The 17946-nt window shown below is 42.3% G+C and overlaps 1 protein-coding gene across 4 annotated transcripts in view; it reads left to right on the plus strand.

Moving 5' to 3' along the window:
- Positions 1-17946, plus strand: part of scrib (scribble) — a 222173-nt gene that overhangs the window by 128364 nt on the left and 75863 nt on the right. For 2 of the 4 annotated variants that reach the window (XM_065221295.1, XM_065221297.1), the window contains exons 8-13: positions 13264-13460; positions 13722-14315; positions 14388-14571; positions 14642-14781; positions 14863-15270; positions 15859-16149. In XM_065221295.1, coding sequence (XP_065077367.1) covers positions 13264-13460; positions 13722-14315; positions 14388-14571; positions 14642-14781; positions 14863-15270; positions 15859-16149 — 1814 coding nt within the window. The remainder of the gene's footprint in view (positions 1-13263; positions 13461-13721; positions 14316-14387; positions 14572-14641; positions 14782-14862; positions 15271-15858; positions 16150-17946) is intronic. The other 2 variants (XM_065221296.1, XM_065221298.1) reach the window with 2 other exon arrangements.

Genomic DNA, 17946 nt, shown 5'->3' on the forward strand with positions numbered 1-17946 from the left:
CGAAACTTTTGAGTGGTGAAATTTTTTAATTAAGGGAGGTATACACTAAGATAAAAAAAAACTTTTTTATGTCTTGTTAAAATTGATGAACGTCTATGAAAACATTGTAGATGACATCATTTTAAGAAGCTTTGTTCAAGGCGAAATTTTTCTATCTCTCAACTGGACGAAGTTATAGGGTGGAAATGGAGTATAAACGGTAGTACCCCCTTAAAAATCGTTTTCTTTTATTATAACATTTTTGTTTGAGTTTTACAATTTTTTCAATGTTCTACAAAGTTGTAAGTGCTCTGAAAATGCACATTTTTGCCGTTGTAAACAAATCGCTATCTCTTTGTTTTAAGGATTTACGTCCGTTTTTATAACGTCGCAAAACGTACCAAAACATTGAGGTACTTTATTAGAAAATTCATTAGGCATCCCCTTGGATCCCCTATGAATTGTATATTCAACAGTAAGGTATAAGTTACCTAAAGAAATTACGTAGAGTTTAGCTGCTAATACCAGCTAACCTGAAAGATATACCTCCTTAAAGATAGCGTTAAAATAGTATAAATAGTCAATCCTTAAACGAAGAGATAGCACTTACACTTTGTAGAACACGGAAAGAATTATAAAATTCAAACAAAAAAGTTATGGTTAAAAACGGTTTTTAAGGGGGTACTACCGTTTGTGCTCCATTTTTACCCTATAACTTCGTCCAGTTGAGAGATAGAAAAAATTTCGCCTTGGACAAAGTTTCTTAAAATGACTTTATCCACACTGTTTTGATAGATGTTCATCAATTTTAACAAGATATAAAATAGTTATTTTTTATATTAGTGTATATCCCCCTTAGGCAAAAATTTTCACCACTCAAATGAAGCACCCAAATGTTTCTAAACGTCGCAAATGGCCATGTCCCACTTTTTTTTCGATTTCGTCCCACTGTGCGCCGGTACCGAGCAGCTTCCCACATCATAGAGCTCATCAGAACCCTCACCATCTACTGCTCTGGTGCTGCAAACTGCCTGGAAGGAGCATCACGCAAATCCAGTGTCCCATCGGCCCACTGTGCCTTGACCTACAGGTGTCTGGGATGCAATTTAACGTGCGAAAACAAGCAAAAGGCGGGCTTGATTGGCATTCTTGGGTTGGGTACCTACTTCTTGCCCGTCGCTCCCGTTCCCTGCAAAACGATGTCACGTGTCCATTGCTGAACCCCTCTCGACATGTTAGTAACGTGTTGTTACAATATTTCCCACTTCTCTCGCTATGGATTGGCCAGCCGATGCAGCCCAGGGAATTGTTGGTCCGGTCCGGGTGGTACTTGTTTTTGCCGTCCAGCTAGACTGCCCCGACCAATAAACAGCCCATAAATCACACTATGGATGTTTATACATAGTTTATATTTGCTCGCTTTTGATATCGTTGTACCGTGGGGAGGTTACGTTTGTTGTTATTGCACAGCGGATTGGAACTTATTTTTTTTTGAAAGAAGACGGAAGGGCCGGAAAGAACAATGCAATATGATTGATTTTGTAAATTTGATTTGATGCTCTACTAGGTTGACTGTGGTTTGAGGTTATGGCTCATGCTGTTATACATTAACTTTAGTCCTTAGTGTATTAGTGTTCGTTCTATGAGGACACCCACAATTGCTACTACATGAAAAATTTTCTTCGGAAGACGTGTTTATCCAGTAAAATTCAATGGCATTTCCTAAGAATCTGGATTGATAAATGCGGAGAACCTTAGTTCAGGGGCCTCTTTTTAGTCGCTAGGCCTCTAGTTTCAAGGCAGTTGTTATAAAGTCGAAATCTCCGCGACAAAATCATTCATCTTTTCTACGGCAGTCCAAACGCCCAGCAGCGATATTTGCATAAATCGAGTAGTTATACCGAATACGACGAGGCTGAAGATCATCGGTGTTACCCTCGATCGGACACTGACTTTTAAGCAACATTGCAAGATAGTTAAAACTGTATGCCAATTAAGGCTGCGTATCATGAAAATACTCGGGCTAAGATTCCGCGTGGGCAACGTGACTCTACGGCATTGAAATCGTCAGCAGAGCGAAGGATTCCGTCATCCAAAATCTTGCTCCCGGCTACAACCGAATGGTCCGGTTCGCCTCTGGAGGGTACGTCATCAGCCCGATTTCAGCGATTATGGCTGAAACAGGTACCTTACCGTTTGACCTTCGTACTGCCATCCGCATGCTGAAGAAGGTTCACAGAAATGTCGACTTTCCAGTTGTACCGTATGCGTGATAATGTTTGCACCATTGAGAAATGTCAAAATTAAAAAAATTCTCAAAAATTTCCTTTTCGAGTTTTTTTTATTTATTCAAAAAGGGGGGATGTTTCTCAGAGTCTTAAACTATGTTAATCATCGATCGAGTTTCCACTTGCTGCAATTACGGCCTCCACACGCTTCCGGAATGCACGGCAGGTTCTAATAATGTAGTCTGGATCCATTTCTCGCCAGGTACGGTTTAATGTTTGTCTGAGGCTTGCTGTACTCGGATGGCGTTTAGAACAGGCCTTGGCCTTCATGACGCGCCATATTGAGTAATCCAGCGGATTAAGATCGGGGCTGGATGGCGGCCACATATCCTTCGCCCAGAACGGAAGATGTTCCTACAACCACTTCTGAGTGCGGTTCGAGGTGTGGCACGGAGCCCCATCTTGTTGAAATACAACATTTGGCTTCGGACCGTACTGTTCATTGATCCACGGAAGAACATACTTACTTAAAACCCCGATGTAGACCTCCGTGTTGAACTTATCGCCTTCTGGAATGAACACCGGGTCCATTTTTTTGCCATCGGAAGCCACCAATCCAAACACCATAACGCTAGCAGGATGCTTGGTCAGATACACGTTGTTGTGCTCGTCGCCCACGTCTTTTACCGGAAGAGAACTACTATACCAGTCGGTATATTACGGGATCGACGGTAAACATGCTCTCGTCGGTGAACAGGATTACCGGATTTTTTCGCTTAAGGAAGTTCAAGATTTTCTTGCATCGTTCGACTCGTAGCTCCCGGATGCGGTTGGTAATCATGTGAGTTGTTTTCCATGCTCTCGACTCCGCTCCGCAATCTTCCAATTGATAGCAGCGATAACCCTCGGAACCCGAGCTGACCTTCGCGGATAGTTGTCCTTTCTTTTCTCGCTCTAAAACCCTTTTGACGGTCCACCAGGACACTCCCACGGCGATTGAAATGTCTTTTTGCGACATTTGCGCGTGGGACAAACTAAGTGAATCACATATACAGATTTATCTGTATTCATACAGATTTTTGTCAATATTTTGATACAGATATCTGTATATACAGATTACAGATTTTTTAAAAATATACAGATTTTTCAAAAATATACAGATTTTTCAGATTTTTCAAATAAAGGGATATTTTTTAATTCCGAATAATAATCTTTTCTTTCTTTTGAACAGCTTGAATTCAACCTGAGCATCAAAACCAAATCGTCTGTTTCACTAAATAAATTATCATTGTTTTAGCTTCGAATGGACTTGGAATCTTTTGAATGGACTTCTGATGTTCAGATGCTCTGATTTCTCGTTGGAAGAAATAGCAGTTTCCCTTTCTATTTGTCGAAGAGTCAACTGGGTTGGGTATATTGATATTTGATTAACACGATTTCAGAAATAAAGAATATTGCAAGGGGCAATCAAATCTGCACACTGTGCCGAACAACAGCATGACACATTGTTCGGCACACTTTGACAAGCAAGACACAAACAATATAATATAAAACGGCACCACTGTTAAGAGTTGATATTTTGCCAATCGTTTCTAAGGTTTCCTACTCGGGTCAATACTTTGTTTACTCACAAACGAAACTAGTGAGAGAATGTCATACATAAAACTGGTGATACAAGGATTCAATCAAGAAGTTGTAAACGACAAACGGATACCCACTGGTGTTGGGGATCATTCGAAAAAATCTGTAAGTATTGTCTGAATCGTGAATATCTTCAAACCTAGCAAACTAAGTTCGTCTCTGTTTTCATCTAGAACAGCTTCTATCGGGGACTCACTTCAGTTGAGTTCATCTATGTTCACCATGGCCGGTCCAGAACGTCTTGTCGATACGACAGTCAAGATGGTTGAAACGGGTTTCCTCTAGAGACGATTCGTTTTCGATTGAGGATGAAATCATTGTGAGAAATGCCCGATGGTTGCCTTTGATGATAAATTCGAACGGCCACACCAACAATTTCATCAATATCAAGCAAATGGATCGCAACTATACAACAGGGATGGCAGAACACCTACACTATTCTGTGATTCGTATGAAAATAAGAGTACCATGCATCCTGCGAAGATCGGATTTAATTGTGGAACGATGAGCATCGGGCATCTATAGTTTGATGAATCTTCATATTCACTATTGGAAAAGTTCACCAAAACGCACAAGGACTCACTTTTCCTTGATGAACTTCGTGAAATATCGCGAATTTTTTTCCAATGCTGCTCACATTCTAGCGCACATGCTGTCCCACTGGAGGCTTTATTCCAGAACACACTTTTTATTTTTGAACACAACATTTGATACTGTCGTGTGTATCCAATCTCGAAGCGTACAACGAAGGATCAGAGCAATATCTTCTGCGAGAGTTGAGGTACATCAACAATTTTGTTATGCATAATGAACAATAAAGAAGACAACAAGCTTATCCTAGGGGCGGCCAGATTTGGCTCCCGGTCTTGCCGAGTATCTTCGGGACGGAAATTTTCACATTTTCTCCTGCGTTTTTCCTCGGATATTCTTGTCAGTCATTAGTCTCAATTGGTGTGGATTTTGATAGGACAACCACAGGACTTTAAAGCGATGTCCATAGAATATTGAAAGGTGTATCTGTAATGCTATATGATCTTGAATCACCAATTGCCCACGTTCGTCGTCTGTGTGGAGCTGACTGGATTGGGCGGAATCTTCTCGAGTTCTATACAGATCTATGACGCCTGATAAAGCGCTTCCGCTGAAGTCTGCGATGGCTGACAATCCTATTTTCAACGTATAACAGCTCTTCAGGGGAAGGCATCATAATCAGCGATACGATAGAGTTGGGTTATATCTTTAAGGACACGCACTTCTGAGTCGATCAGATGATTTAAAACTGGTTCGACGATGTTGCTCCAAGCGTGGGATTGAACTATGCTTAGTTTGATGGTTTGCAGTTCCTCTTCCACCTCCCGACCCGCTAACGATCTAATGAGAATGGAGGTGAATGTCTACCATGATCCATCAGAGAAATTGAGAATGTAAACAAAATTACAAAAGTCATAACTTTCAGGGCTGCCAAACACCTTGATAAGCATACTTTAATTGTCCTTGATAGGTACGTTCGGCAGAGCGCTTGGCACAGCTTTTGACACAACTTATAACTCGGCACGAATTAAGGTGTGCAGAGTTGAACACCCCTTGGAATATTGCATACAATGCGACTAAACTTTCAGTAAAAGTTTTGTGTTAAAACTTATTGAAAAATTACGAAGTTGAAAAAAAAACAAATGTCCAGATAAAGGTTGTCATAATTACAGACATACAAAAAATAAAATTCTAGAAATTGTGATAGTTACTTCACGTAACAAAAATTTTGTAGGATTTGAGGATTTTTCAAATAGACAAATAGACAATTTTTCAAGATTCAAAACTTTGAACAAAATCCTTCTGAACTATGAAATTACTCAATGAAGATTTACGTAAAGCTGCACTAAGACCACAATAAAGAAATTTTACAGATTTGCTAACAGATTTTTGTCAGTCAGATACAGATTAAAAGATTTTTTGCGATGAAAATACAGATTGAAAATCGAAAAAAATGTGGTATCACATGCAAAGAAAACCAAGGCATTGTATATGCACAGGTGAAACGGGAAGCTTATTTGTACGATGCAAACATTATCACACGGTACAACGAGCATCCCACCGTCTTATGCGTGGTCACACTGACACTGACGGGTCAAAGTGTGACAACGCAGCAGGTGCTAAGAGAAGAGGTGACAATACGGGGGCGAAAAAAAACCACTTTTCTGTCAAACGCGAACCACTTCCTGATTGGTCGATTTCATGTGCGTAAGATAGAGATAGAGATAGATAAAGATAGAGATAGAGATAGAAATAAAAGAGGAAGAAGCCAATTGTCACCTCTTCCTCTTAGAGCAGGTGCAGGCAGGGCTGTCATCTGAATTAGGATTGGGCGATCTTGGATCGATCTTTGGCAGATCGATCTTTTTCATCCCAATTTCCGATTTTTCGGATCGATTCTTTATCCACGATCTTTTCGATCTTCAAAAAAAAAAACATGGGTGTTAAATTTGGGCTACCTCCCTCCTGTGCTCATTACTATTACTAGTTCAAAGAAAACGTGTTTATTCAAAAATAGAGTAACATGAAATGAAAAGCGGAAGTGTTGTTGTCTTTGTTATTTCTCTAGGCAGTGGTGTATCCTTTCGATGGGGGCAACATAGCCCACTGGCTTAGTGGACTTGTTGAGTGCAAAGGGCTGGACACTCAACAGCTGGTATGAAGGTCGTTTTTGAGTGAGTCGGTCCGGGTCTACCGCGATTCGGAAGTGGTCGCCACGGGTAAACGTGTCAAAAACCTCTATCGTTTGGACTTCTTCGTCGCAAATCGAAACGCGGAAGATTCGTTGGTGTCGTTCGGGCGCGTACCAGCGAATCTGGAGCTGTGGCATAGGCGATTCGGCCACCTGAATGCTAGAAGCTTGGAGAAACTGATCAGTGAAGAAATGTGTGTTCGCTTGAAGCTGAACGGCCGCAAGAAGAATGAAAACGTTATAGCAACAAGCAATACGAAACTAACGATTTTAAATTGGCTCACTACTTGACTAGCCTATTGGTCCCAAGCAAATCGAATAACGTACCCCATTCTAGTCAACATTCTAGTACTACACAATGTTTGTTTTGATTCGCTATGAAAGTTTGGCAGATAAAATGAGGGGTTATTGGATTTTCCTATGTTTCGAGGGGTGAATTGATTTTCTTGGGACCGAAGATAGTACCAGAGCTAAGTCAAAAAGTTGAGCACGTTTCTTCGGGACCTATTAGTCTTACAGTTACCTTTATGGTTATAATATGCGAGCCATGTGTCGCGGCCAAGCAAACGCGAAATCCTTTCCAAGATCGTCGCGAATTCTCGAACTCGTACATTCAGATGTGAGATACATGAGATCCTCTTGTGACTTTTGTGGATGACTGGAGCCACTTTGTGATGGTGTTCTTAATGAAATCCAAAGACGAAGTGTACGAGTGCTTCCAGCAATATGCCGCGCTGGTATCGGCAAAGTTCGGTTGTAAGATTTCGCGTTTGCGGTCTGATAACGGAGGAGAATATAAAAACCGACCGTTCATGCAGTTTTGTGACCGAAGTGGAATCCAGATCGAGTGGACGGTAGCCATACCCCGGAACAGAACGGCGTTTCCGAGCGCATGAACCGCTCTCCCGTAGAGCGCGCTCCGGCCATGCTGGAATACGCCAGCGTGAACAAGTGTTTCTGGGGTTATGCCGTACAGACGCCATCGTACGAATTATGCCAAATTTGAACCCTTGAACCAAATGATGGATACATATAATAAGCACTGCGATAACGTTGACAAAAACCAAATTAAAGCAATATTTTAATTCGTCGCATAACGTCAACTAGAAGTAATGTTTTAACTTGTTCTTAAGACATATTATAAAAATATAAACAAAGACAAAATTGTAAAAATAGCACTTAAGACAACAATTGTAAAACGGTATACACTGATTGACGACAAATAAATAAAATAAAAATATAGAACCGTAGCCCCTCCAGCGCAATCGATCCCGATATGACTCCGTACCAGCTGTGGGAAGGATCAAAGCCCCGGACGTCCAGAAACTTCGAGTCTTCGGTTGCTTCGTGTTCGTCCACATTCCAAAAAAGCAACTAGGTAAGTTGGACGCTAAATCTTGGAAAGGGCTATGCTCACAACGGATATAGAGTGTGGCACCCGACAAAGCGGCAGATTATGTACGTTCGTGACGTCGATTTTGTAGAGTCCATGCGCGGGGAAAATACTCCGGGATGTGGCGGTGAGCGAGATGTTCTCTCCATTGCTGCGGCCGATGATGAACAACCCGAATTGGTTGAACAGACTCCGGATACGGACGAGCAGGACGGTGGTTCCAGAGTGGAATCGCTGTCGGAGTACGAGTTTCTTCGAAGAAGACCACACTGGCGCAGAATCGGAATCAGGTTCGAACAACGATGGCGAGCACGATCCAGCGGAACCCATCAGCTCCGGTCGACCAGTGCGTGAGCAGAAACCACCGGCGTGGCAAGCTGACTATGATATGGAGTACGCAGTGTATGCGCTGAGCGCCACGGAATACGTCGAGGGTTTGCCAAGGAAGCACTGGCTGAAGTGGGAAGCTGCGGTCAGCGAGGAATTAGAAGTCCACACGAAGAACGAAACTTGGACTTTGACCAAGCTGCCAGGAGATAGAAAACCGATATGCGGTCGTCAAACTCGACACTTTGCATTCTGTCTGGGCGATTGCTTGTGGAAACAAAATGGTGGTGCATCAAATGGATGTTTGTACCGCCTCTATGGCCTTAAATAGGCATCTCGTGCCTGGAACAGCCGATTTCACAACTTCGTGGTGGACAATCTTGGCTTCAAGCAGAGCGCCAACGACCGGTGCTTGCACACCCTCGGATCCGGAGCGATTGGGGTGATTATGGATCTTTACGTGGACGACATATTGATTGCCGGAGCGTCGCTGAAAGCAGTCCAGATGGTGAAAGACTGTCTCTCAAAGGAATTCGAAATGAAGGACATCGGTGAAATCAAGTGCTTTCAGGGACTGCAAGTTAACTACGATCGGGCTGGCGGTGTGATGAAGATAACTCAGCGACACTATCTGGACGACTGCAAGCCGTGCTCAGCGCCCATCGAGAACCGCCTGAAGCTGCCGAAAGAATTGAACCGCGCAGCCGTTCAGGGAACTAGTTGGTTGCTTGTCATACGCAGCCCTAACCACTGACACCTAACGGACCTGACAGCGGCAGTGAACTTCTATAGCCAGTTGCAGAGTTGGCCCAGCGATGAGCACTAGACTCATCTGAAAAGAATGCTGCGATTCCACTTCCTGCGGGACTTGATAAATGATGGTTGCATCACTCTCAAGTTCCTACCGTCCGTCGAACAACCTGCGGACATGATGACTGCTGTGGCTGAGCAGGGGTGCTGAGTGTCCAGCCCCTTGCACTCAACAGTTTTGGTGTGACGATCTACCAGCGATTTAACAAAAGTCCATTCATTTTTTCTTTATTTTTTTCCGGACTCCATGAATAAAAAAAAAATGCAAATCAATGTTCAAAATCTAAAAATGTTTTCTATGTTTCAGAAGCATTTCAATTTGTCTTGAACTAAACTTGCATTATATATGTTCAAAATATCAAATTGGACCATAATTTCTAAAGTTCATCCCCAAATCTTAATTTTTTTTCGAGATCGAGATTTAAAGTCCTCCATTTTGGAAAATTTTGCACGTTCCAGTATAATGAGATTTTCCCTAAGTCTAAGTCCCAAAGTTATGATTTTTTCTTCTTCTATTTTTGAGGTGTTCAAGAAGTTTTTATATCCTAAATCTTTGAAAGTGATTGTCTGAAAATTGTCAAAATTTGTCTAAGCTCGAGACTTTAAACGTTTTTCTCGCATCCAGCAACATGTTTCAATTCTCATCAACATTTTGTGTTCAATCAATCTCGCGATCTGAACCTAAAATCAACTTGTATGAGATTGAAACATAAGTGCAATGTGTAGGAATACATGTTAGAATTTGACTTGCTTGTTAAATTAATACTGATTTTTCGAAGCATGAAAAATGTTCATAATAGGTTTCAGGGTTAGAAAGTACCTCAGAACGTTTGCAGAGAAACTGTTTACATGCATAGCACAGCACTTGGCAAAGAGAGTGTGGGTCTCCCATTTGCTTCGCACACTCTTTTTCAGCTTATCATCGAGAAAGCAATCCGCACAAATCACTCTCTGTGCGGTGCAGAGAGCTAATGAAATGCAAAAGACAACGTCTTCTTTGTCGTATTTGCTTACCGCGTAGGAATGAAGAAGTAGAGGACTATAAAGAATTTTGGACTTCGTCAGCGATGTCTATTTGGGGGTACACTTTTTGAAAACCAAAAATGGAACATGTAACAAAATTATGAAAGATTTTGAACGTTAATAATTCAGCTGGCCCTGGACCAATTTCAATAATTTTATCATCAATCGATCAGAAATATTTCTACGCATCTGCTAACTTTAAGATTTTATCATTTTTCAAAATGTCACTATTGAAAATTGCCCGAATGTGCAACTGTTGCTATGATAATTAAAATTATCACCGATTGCCTGCGAAAAGCGATTTCCCTAACACAGATTTCAATGTTGAATTCCATCCGGCAAGGTTGCAAAGACTCATTTCAGCTAAAATAATGTTTTTCGGAATAATAAAACCAAAAGATGGTATGATGGCATGTTTTACTTGTAACTTACAAGAAGAGGTTACAAATTATGCGTTGGAAACATAAAACCTGTAAATTTTGCTTTCTATGAGTCACAATCAGCGATTTGCTGATCGCTGAGTGAGTGAGTGAGTGAGTGAGTGAGTTTGTGAAAAATCGCTGATTGTGACTCTCATGAAGTGAAATAAACAGGTTTAATATGTCAAACACATTCTTTGCAACCTCTTCTTGTATCCTACCAATTCAAAATTTGATCATGGCATCTAATTATTTCATAATTTAGAAAAACATTGTTTTAGCTGAAATGAGCCTTTGCAACCTTGCCATCCGGTCTTACCAAACGGTGTTTATTCAATCACCGCGTGGTGAGTGGTACTGTTCTCCAGTACACAACGAAAGGCCCCCCGCAAGCAGCTAGCTATCAAGACTGCCCACAACCGCTGATCGGATTCAGTTCCAAGCACCATGTGTGGTGGTGTCCGGTCGTCGGCATCAGCAGCAGCAGTGTTTTCGGCGTGTGGCGTTGAACATTGTTTTTTTTTTATTTGGAAAGGAGCTTCATTTCAAAAGATTGCCAAGGGCACAGTAAACCCTCACTACGCCGCACTCTCACTAACCTCATTAACCAAATTGGAGAAGGCTGTGTAAAATTCTGGCGCTTAATGCAAGGTTTGGCGTTCATGAAGTCCTGCGGTCCTGGCTACGAGGTCAATACTAACTCACTGAAGCCCCTTTTCCCGAAGTTTATCGAACCTCTAGTCAAAGCGTAAGACCGGAAATTTCCTAGGTTCGAGTTCAGGGAGTTTCTTTAGCTTCAAAAAGTTATTGGAATTTTAAGAGGTTCCTAAAGTTTCAGCAGCAATTACTAGGGATCCGGTAGTTTCCGGAATTCTGAAAGATCCAGTAGTTACAGGAATTCTGAGAAAGATCATACAGTTCCGGAAACTCTCTCAAATGTTCTTGGAGTTCCGAAAGTTTAGCTTACTCCTAGTTCTTCCTCTCCGAAGTATCAGTCTTAAATTTCCGGAAATCAAATTATCTAAATTTGTTCAAGTCCTGCGAACCTGTCCTCGAGGTCCATTCCCCATTATATCTTTCACAACCCTTGTTTTCGAAGTGCATTGAACTAGAAAATTTCGGAAGTCCTGTGGCACTATCCTGAAAGTAGACTAGACCTGCCTTTAAGGTTTTCTAAGTGCGGCGCACCCTTCAAGTTTTCTGGTTTATTTATATCTATGAAACGATTACGGCACGTATTCATGGACTAGACTCGCTGAACTGCGGTGTTGAAGCACTCCTGCATGTAGAGGAATCCCCTGGGTGGACAAAACCAAAATAACATCATAAACAAGTAATACAATGTAGCCTTCCATACACCTCACACGGTAACCGTAATATACCAAATAATAACGACAAAGTAAGCATTGTCGTTGAAAACTGGGACTACCCATTAAATGAGTAAATTTTTACCAATTTATAAGTAACTTCAATTACAAAAATGAGCAGTAAATACTAAATATTCATTTATGGGTAACAAATACTCATGTGCAGGGAACTTATTTTCTCATTTAATGGGTATTTCCAGTTTCCCTCGAAAATGCCGTACTTTGTAGTCAATATTGAGTATTTTATAGTAGTAATTATTGTGTATTTTGCGGTTAGCGTGCACAGGACTAGTCGCCAAAACCGTATCTCCCGAGTCATCACATTTTTATCTGGAAGTCATAATCAGTCACGCTAGGCACATGCTTTTTAAGCGTCTGTCTGTGCGGTTAGCATTCCAACGACCAACTCGTTTGATACTATACAGTAACTCCTCCATATATGCGGTGGGTGGTACTCGGCTGTCCTTCAATCAATTACGCTGATGATTTTGTATATAAACTAGTTATCTACAGAAAATCCACTCAATTGGTTGCCGGACAGTCGAGAAATGGCAGTGGGTGGACGGTACAACCAACCGCATATATGGAGGGGTTACTGTATCTAGTTTGTCATTCGATGCTCTTGGCGCGGTTTTCAAACAATCAACTCGATGACGTTCTCCGCTGCGCCTTATTGACAACCAAGAGAGTATCACATCAAATCGCTCGCATTCCGATATCCCGATAAGTACCTATCCAGCGGTTGTTGTCAACGCCGCCATCAACTGAATGGAGACGCACACGGGCTGACGAATCCGTCTGGCCCTGTCGGTGTGTTTTGCTATCGGGTAACAACAATAAACGATTTAGTCAAAATATTTAACTTTCCATCGCGTCCGCGTCTCGCCGTTTGTTTATGCGTGTATATTTTTTCGTTCCTCAAATGCTCTTACCAGGGGAAAACTAGACTGGTCTGTGATTTGATTAGTCGTTCCAATGATGTAAACGATTAAATTGCATACCTATCGGGCGTAAATTTGCGCATTCTAGTCGGTGCCACACGAACCAGTCTGAGGTGTATTAATATCGCAATGGATCGATTTGCAACTCCGGCCTTTGGGGTGCGACTGGCTCCAGAAAGTATTGTTTTTACTGTACACAAACGGGCACATGACCTCGGCGCGGTCGTCGGTGGTGAAGGATTTATTTTCGGTCGATTACACGCGCGCACTTGTCTCTGCATGGTTCGCCGCGCTCGCAAATGCAAATATGTACCCACACTTGACTTGACCTCAATAGTTTGTTTCTGTTGCTCTTGAATCGGAAATTTAATTGTAACGCTTTCCTGTCTCTGTTTTTCATTTTTTTTTTGCAGATGCCCTGGACGCTTTCACCGAGCTCAAGGAGGAACGGTCGGAAATTCACATCGAACGCACATCCGCCGGGCTGGGGTTGAGCATAGCGGGCGGTAAGGGTTCCACACCGTTCAAGGGCGACGACGAGGGGATTTTCATATCCCGTGTCACCGAGGGTGGTCCGGCCGATCTGGCCGGGCTGAAGGTGGGCGATAAGGTGAGTTTTTTTTCTACTTGCAGCGAGTTGACTGGTCGTCGGTCAAACTGAAAAGGTTGGGAAAAGTGTGGATGAGGCATGAAATGAAGTTCATTCTAGGTTTTTCTAACTACTTAGAAAGTCGAAGAGCCTTGAGTAGCGTCCTTCCTATAACCATTCGACCACCGTCTCCCAAACACGTCGTATTAATATTCTACGGAACACTCACAAGTTCACTCGTATCTATATCCTGCCGTTGTTTGCATCCTTGCCATCCCACAGGTACTCAAAGTAAATGGTGTCTCGGTGGTGGATGCTGACCACTACGACGCAGTGGAGGTGCTAAAAGCCTGTGGTTCGGTGCTGGTACTCTTCATATCCCGGGAGGTGACACGTCTAATTGGTCATCCGGTGTTTGATGAGAGTGGTTCGGTAGCGCAAATCAATGTTGTCGAACAGCAGCAGCAGCATCAGCAACAGAAGATGATTCCTCCCCCGATTACAGTGGCCGTCGAGCAGCCACTCATGGAAGGCATAGCAGGAGGAGGAGGAGGAGGAGGCGGCGGTGACGGTGGGGGTATCAGTGAAGCGTTGCATTCCTCGTATAACACCGTTGGACTGCCAAACGGGAATGCCGGTACGCCGATGCCGACGACGGTTGGTTTGCTGAACGGAAATGAAATCACCCACAAGGTTATCCTGCACACGACGCTCATCCGGGACCAGATCGGACAGGGGCTCGGGTTCAGTATAGCCGGTGGTAAGGGACATGCACCGTTCAAGGACGGTTCGGAGGGAATCTACATTTCCCGGATAACGGAGGCCGGGGTGGCCCACAAGGACGGGAAGATCCTGGTGGGCGATCGCGTGCTAGCGGTGAGTTTGCTTTTTCTAATAACAATAGTTTAGGAATGGTGGTTAAGATGTATGAAAATTTCAATGAAACAGATCAACGGAGTGGACATTACCAACGCCCACCATGACTACGCGGTGCAACTGTTGACCGATCATCAGCGGTTCGTACGATTGGTGGTTCAACGGGAGGTGAAAGGTCCATTGGAGCCACCGACCAGCCCTAGGAGTCCCATGCTGAAGAATTTGAATCCCAGCGGGTACATGGCCAATCGACCAGGTAAGGGGTCCTACCATGAAGACGCCTCGAGTAAATTATGATTACTAATTCACAATCTACATCTTTCCAGCTTATTCCGGCTATCGTCGTTCCATTGACGAAACTCCGGAGGCGCATCATCCCGCGGGTGAAGTCCCAGTTCAGCAAGCCACCCCTCAACCCGAAGTGCAACAGCAGCAGCAGCAGCAGCACACCACGGTGACCCACAAGGTAAATGGCAACAATTACCATTCACAGCACATTTATGTCAGCAATAGCATACCCACCATCACCTCACCCGTATTTGTTCAGCAATCATCTACATCACAAGAACAAAAGCAAATACAGCAAGACTCATTTGCACAACCATCATCACATTTATCGCAACAGCCGCACATTCACACCCAGCCGGCAAGCGTGGAACAGCATCAGTTGAAGTCCTCATCGCAACCGCAGCAACCTCCATTACCTGCCCCTCGCAAAGTATTATCGCCCCAGACGTCCGTAAATAACGGCAATGGTAGTAGCCCTAACAACAACAACATCAACAACAACAACAACGTCATCAGCAACACAAACGGTAGTAGTAGCACTCATACCAGCAACATCAACAGCATCAACAACAACTATCAGCAACCGACGGAGACGGATGCAACAGTAATCAATGGTACAAGCAATAACAGTAGTATTGTAGCAAAGACAAACAGTGAGGATTCGCAGGTGAGTTTTGTCCACTGTTGTTGCCCCACGAAAGTCGATCATACTATAGCTGTGTAGTTTTTGTTTCTATTTGCACTCTCACAGTCGTTTGTGGTTTCTTAATCTGAGTGCTAAAGGATGAGAGTTTTTTCGTTTTGTAATTTTTGCCCCCTCCCTATGCACGATGCATTGCTGATATCAACAATAACCGAACTCGTGTTTATTAATCCATTATTGCTCGAATTTAGAGACTTTGTATTAATACCTTAACCCATTATTTCATTGTGTCCTTTTTCTCTTTTTTTCTCTCTCCCTTCCCATTGTTTTTTTTTTCGTTTTTATTTTTCATGATTGCCACGTGTTTTGTATGTTTCCCGTTCCTCCTCGCTCCTCTGCTCCGAAATGCATTTGAACAATCGTAAAACAAAACAACAACAACCAAACCGAACCTATTCGTAAATGTGCGTCCCGGTATTGGCTACTTCCTGTGTGCACCCACGTCAAAATCCTCCCACACTTTCACATCGATATAAACACCCACACACACACGAAAACAAACTCAAACCCATCCCCGGAATGCGACGGTGTCAAAACGGCAAACCAAAACAGGGACCGCTGCGGCCCATGACCAGCGCCGATTTCCAGGCGATGATCCCGTCGCACTTCATCAGCGGAGGAGGAGGCCGCCAGGTGGTGCAGGTGGACAAGTCCGCCGGGGGTGCGCCCCACCAGGACACGGTGACGGTGACAGTGCAGAAGGCCGTCCCGGATATGCCCATGCTGCCGCCAGCGCCCACCGAGCTCGGTACCGTCACCGAGACGATCACAAAGTCGACCTTTACTGAGACGGTAATGACTAGGGTTACTGACAATCGGTTATTGGAACCACTAATCAGTGAGGTGAATACCGTTTACTGTACTTTTCTGAATTGAGAATAGTTCGCCGATACCTTTTACTAGTGTCATACACAACCACCGAAAATGAGTACACACAATCTTTCTCTATATTGTTGTGCCTATCTCTCTATCTCTCACAATCTCAGTAGCTTATCAACTTTGTCACACACACTTTGTCACCTTTTATGTTTCCTTTGGAGCTTTATTTGTCGTATTTATTGCAATTCCAAAATTCGCTGCATTTGTGTTAATATTCTGTTTGTTTGTTTTTTTAAATTGTCTTCCTAGATTTTCTTTTCTGTTTGTAATACTCATTTTCTTATACTTTTTGTTTTTTTTGTTTTCACGTTTCTCAATGGCAATTACGAATAGCATTTTAATCAAGGCAGTACTCTATTGGTGTGTGGTTTCAGTTTCAACCGTTTGTAATTTTAGGTCGTAGGATTTAGAATAAGTAGTTTTTAGGCGAAGCTCGATCCTGATGTTTCTCATGCAAACTGGTCAGGATGAAGATCCCAAGTAACTATTTGGGTTTTATTAGGGTTCTGTAGACCATGATTTAGACCTGTAGTATGCTATAAAACCTCATTAAAACTTGCAATGGTGCTTGGGATAAGAAACAGCTGTGCAAAAAATTCCGCAATTGAGGTTTCTAAAAAGACTAAAGAAAAAAGCGTTTTTTAGGAGGGTCAATGAAGTTATTTTAAAGTTCATAACAAATTAATCCACCTAGTGAAAATCGGAAATTCGATAGTAACCTCCAAATATTTTTGTAAATACTCGATTTATTTTAACAGTAATGGTCAACAAAATGAAAGTAAATCGATGCTAAAGTTTGCTGTTCCTATCATAAATGGAAACCTATTTTGATTTCAATTGTTGTGACATAAGTCTGATATCATATTAAGCTTTCATTATGCAGTTTTTTTTTAATTGAAAGCAACTTAACTTCAAGTTTTAATGTTATTGTCTTGTTGGAAATTTAATATAATGTTGTCTGTCGTTGAACTAACGATTATTTAGTTGAAGATGCTAATTTCAAATAACAGGCTAAAGTGGTATTTTTTATACGATAGATGAGGAGATGAAAATATAGAGTTGATAGTTCCTTAGAGTACATCAGTATGTCCCCTCGAGGTCATCAAGTCGACAATGACAGGAGCACATACCGTGGTAAAGCTAACAATAGCTGCAATTTCCAAACCTACGACTGGATTCCTTCCTTCCGATAACAACTAGAGTGCGGTACAATCGATAGAACTGTTTCAAACACATCGTCGGTACATGAGCGAGTCGGCGATCATCTCTTTTTACCAGTGTAGGCGGGGGGAATACCCCTCACCATCCCTCTCCAACGGGGGAGTTTGGTAAAAAGAGATGATCAAACCGATTTGTACCTTTCTTAAAAGTTGTCCTTGCTCGCTTTCTACTCTCTATATACAATTTTCACACTGCCGTACTGTAACGGAACTATCAACTCTATACTTTCATCTTCTCATCTATCGTATAAAAATTACCACTTTAGTCTGTTATTTGAAATTAGCATCTTCAACTTTGTAAATCGTTAATTTCACGCACAAATGCAATAGTTAAAGTAACGATTATTATTTATTTGTTTATTTAACACCGGGGTCTGGGGTGAGATTTGAACTCAAGTCTTTCAGCGTGAGAAGCATGGATACTAACCACTAAGGCCCGTATTCAGTTAAATATTATGAATGCAAAATCAGTAATCATATTTATTGTATTTAACCCTTCAGTTCTCAGAAGTTTTTTGGTTGATTTGAGATGCAACAACGC

The sequence above is a fragment of the Ochlerotatus camptorhynchus genome, unplaced genomic scaffold (assembly GCF_037179485.1).
Source record: "Ochlerotatus camptorhynchus isolate MF236.1 unplaced genomic scaffold, CSIRO-AGI_Acam_v1.1 ptg000141l, whole genome shotgun sequence".
Taxonomy (NCBI): Eukaryota; Metazoa; Arthropoda; class Insecta; order Diptera; family Culicidae; genus Ochlerotatus; species Ochlerotatus camptorhynchus.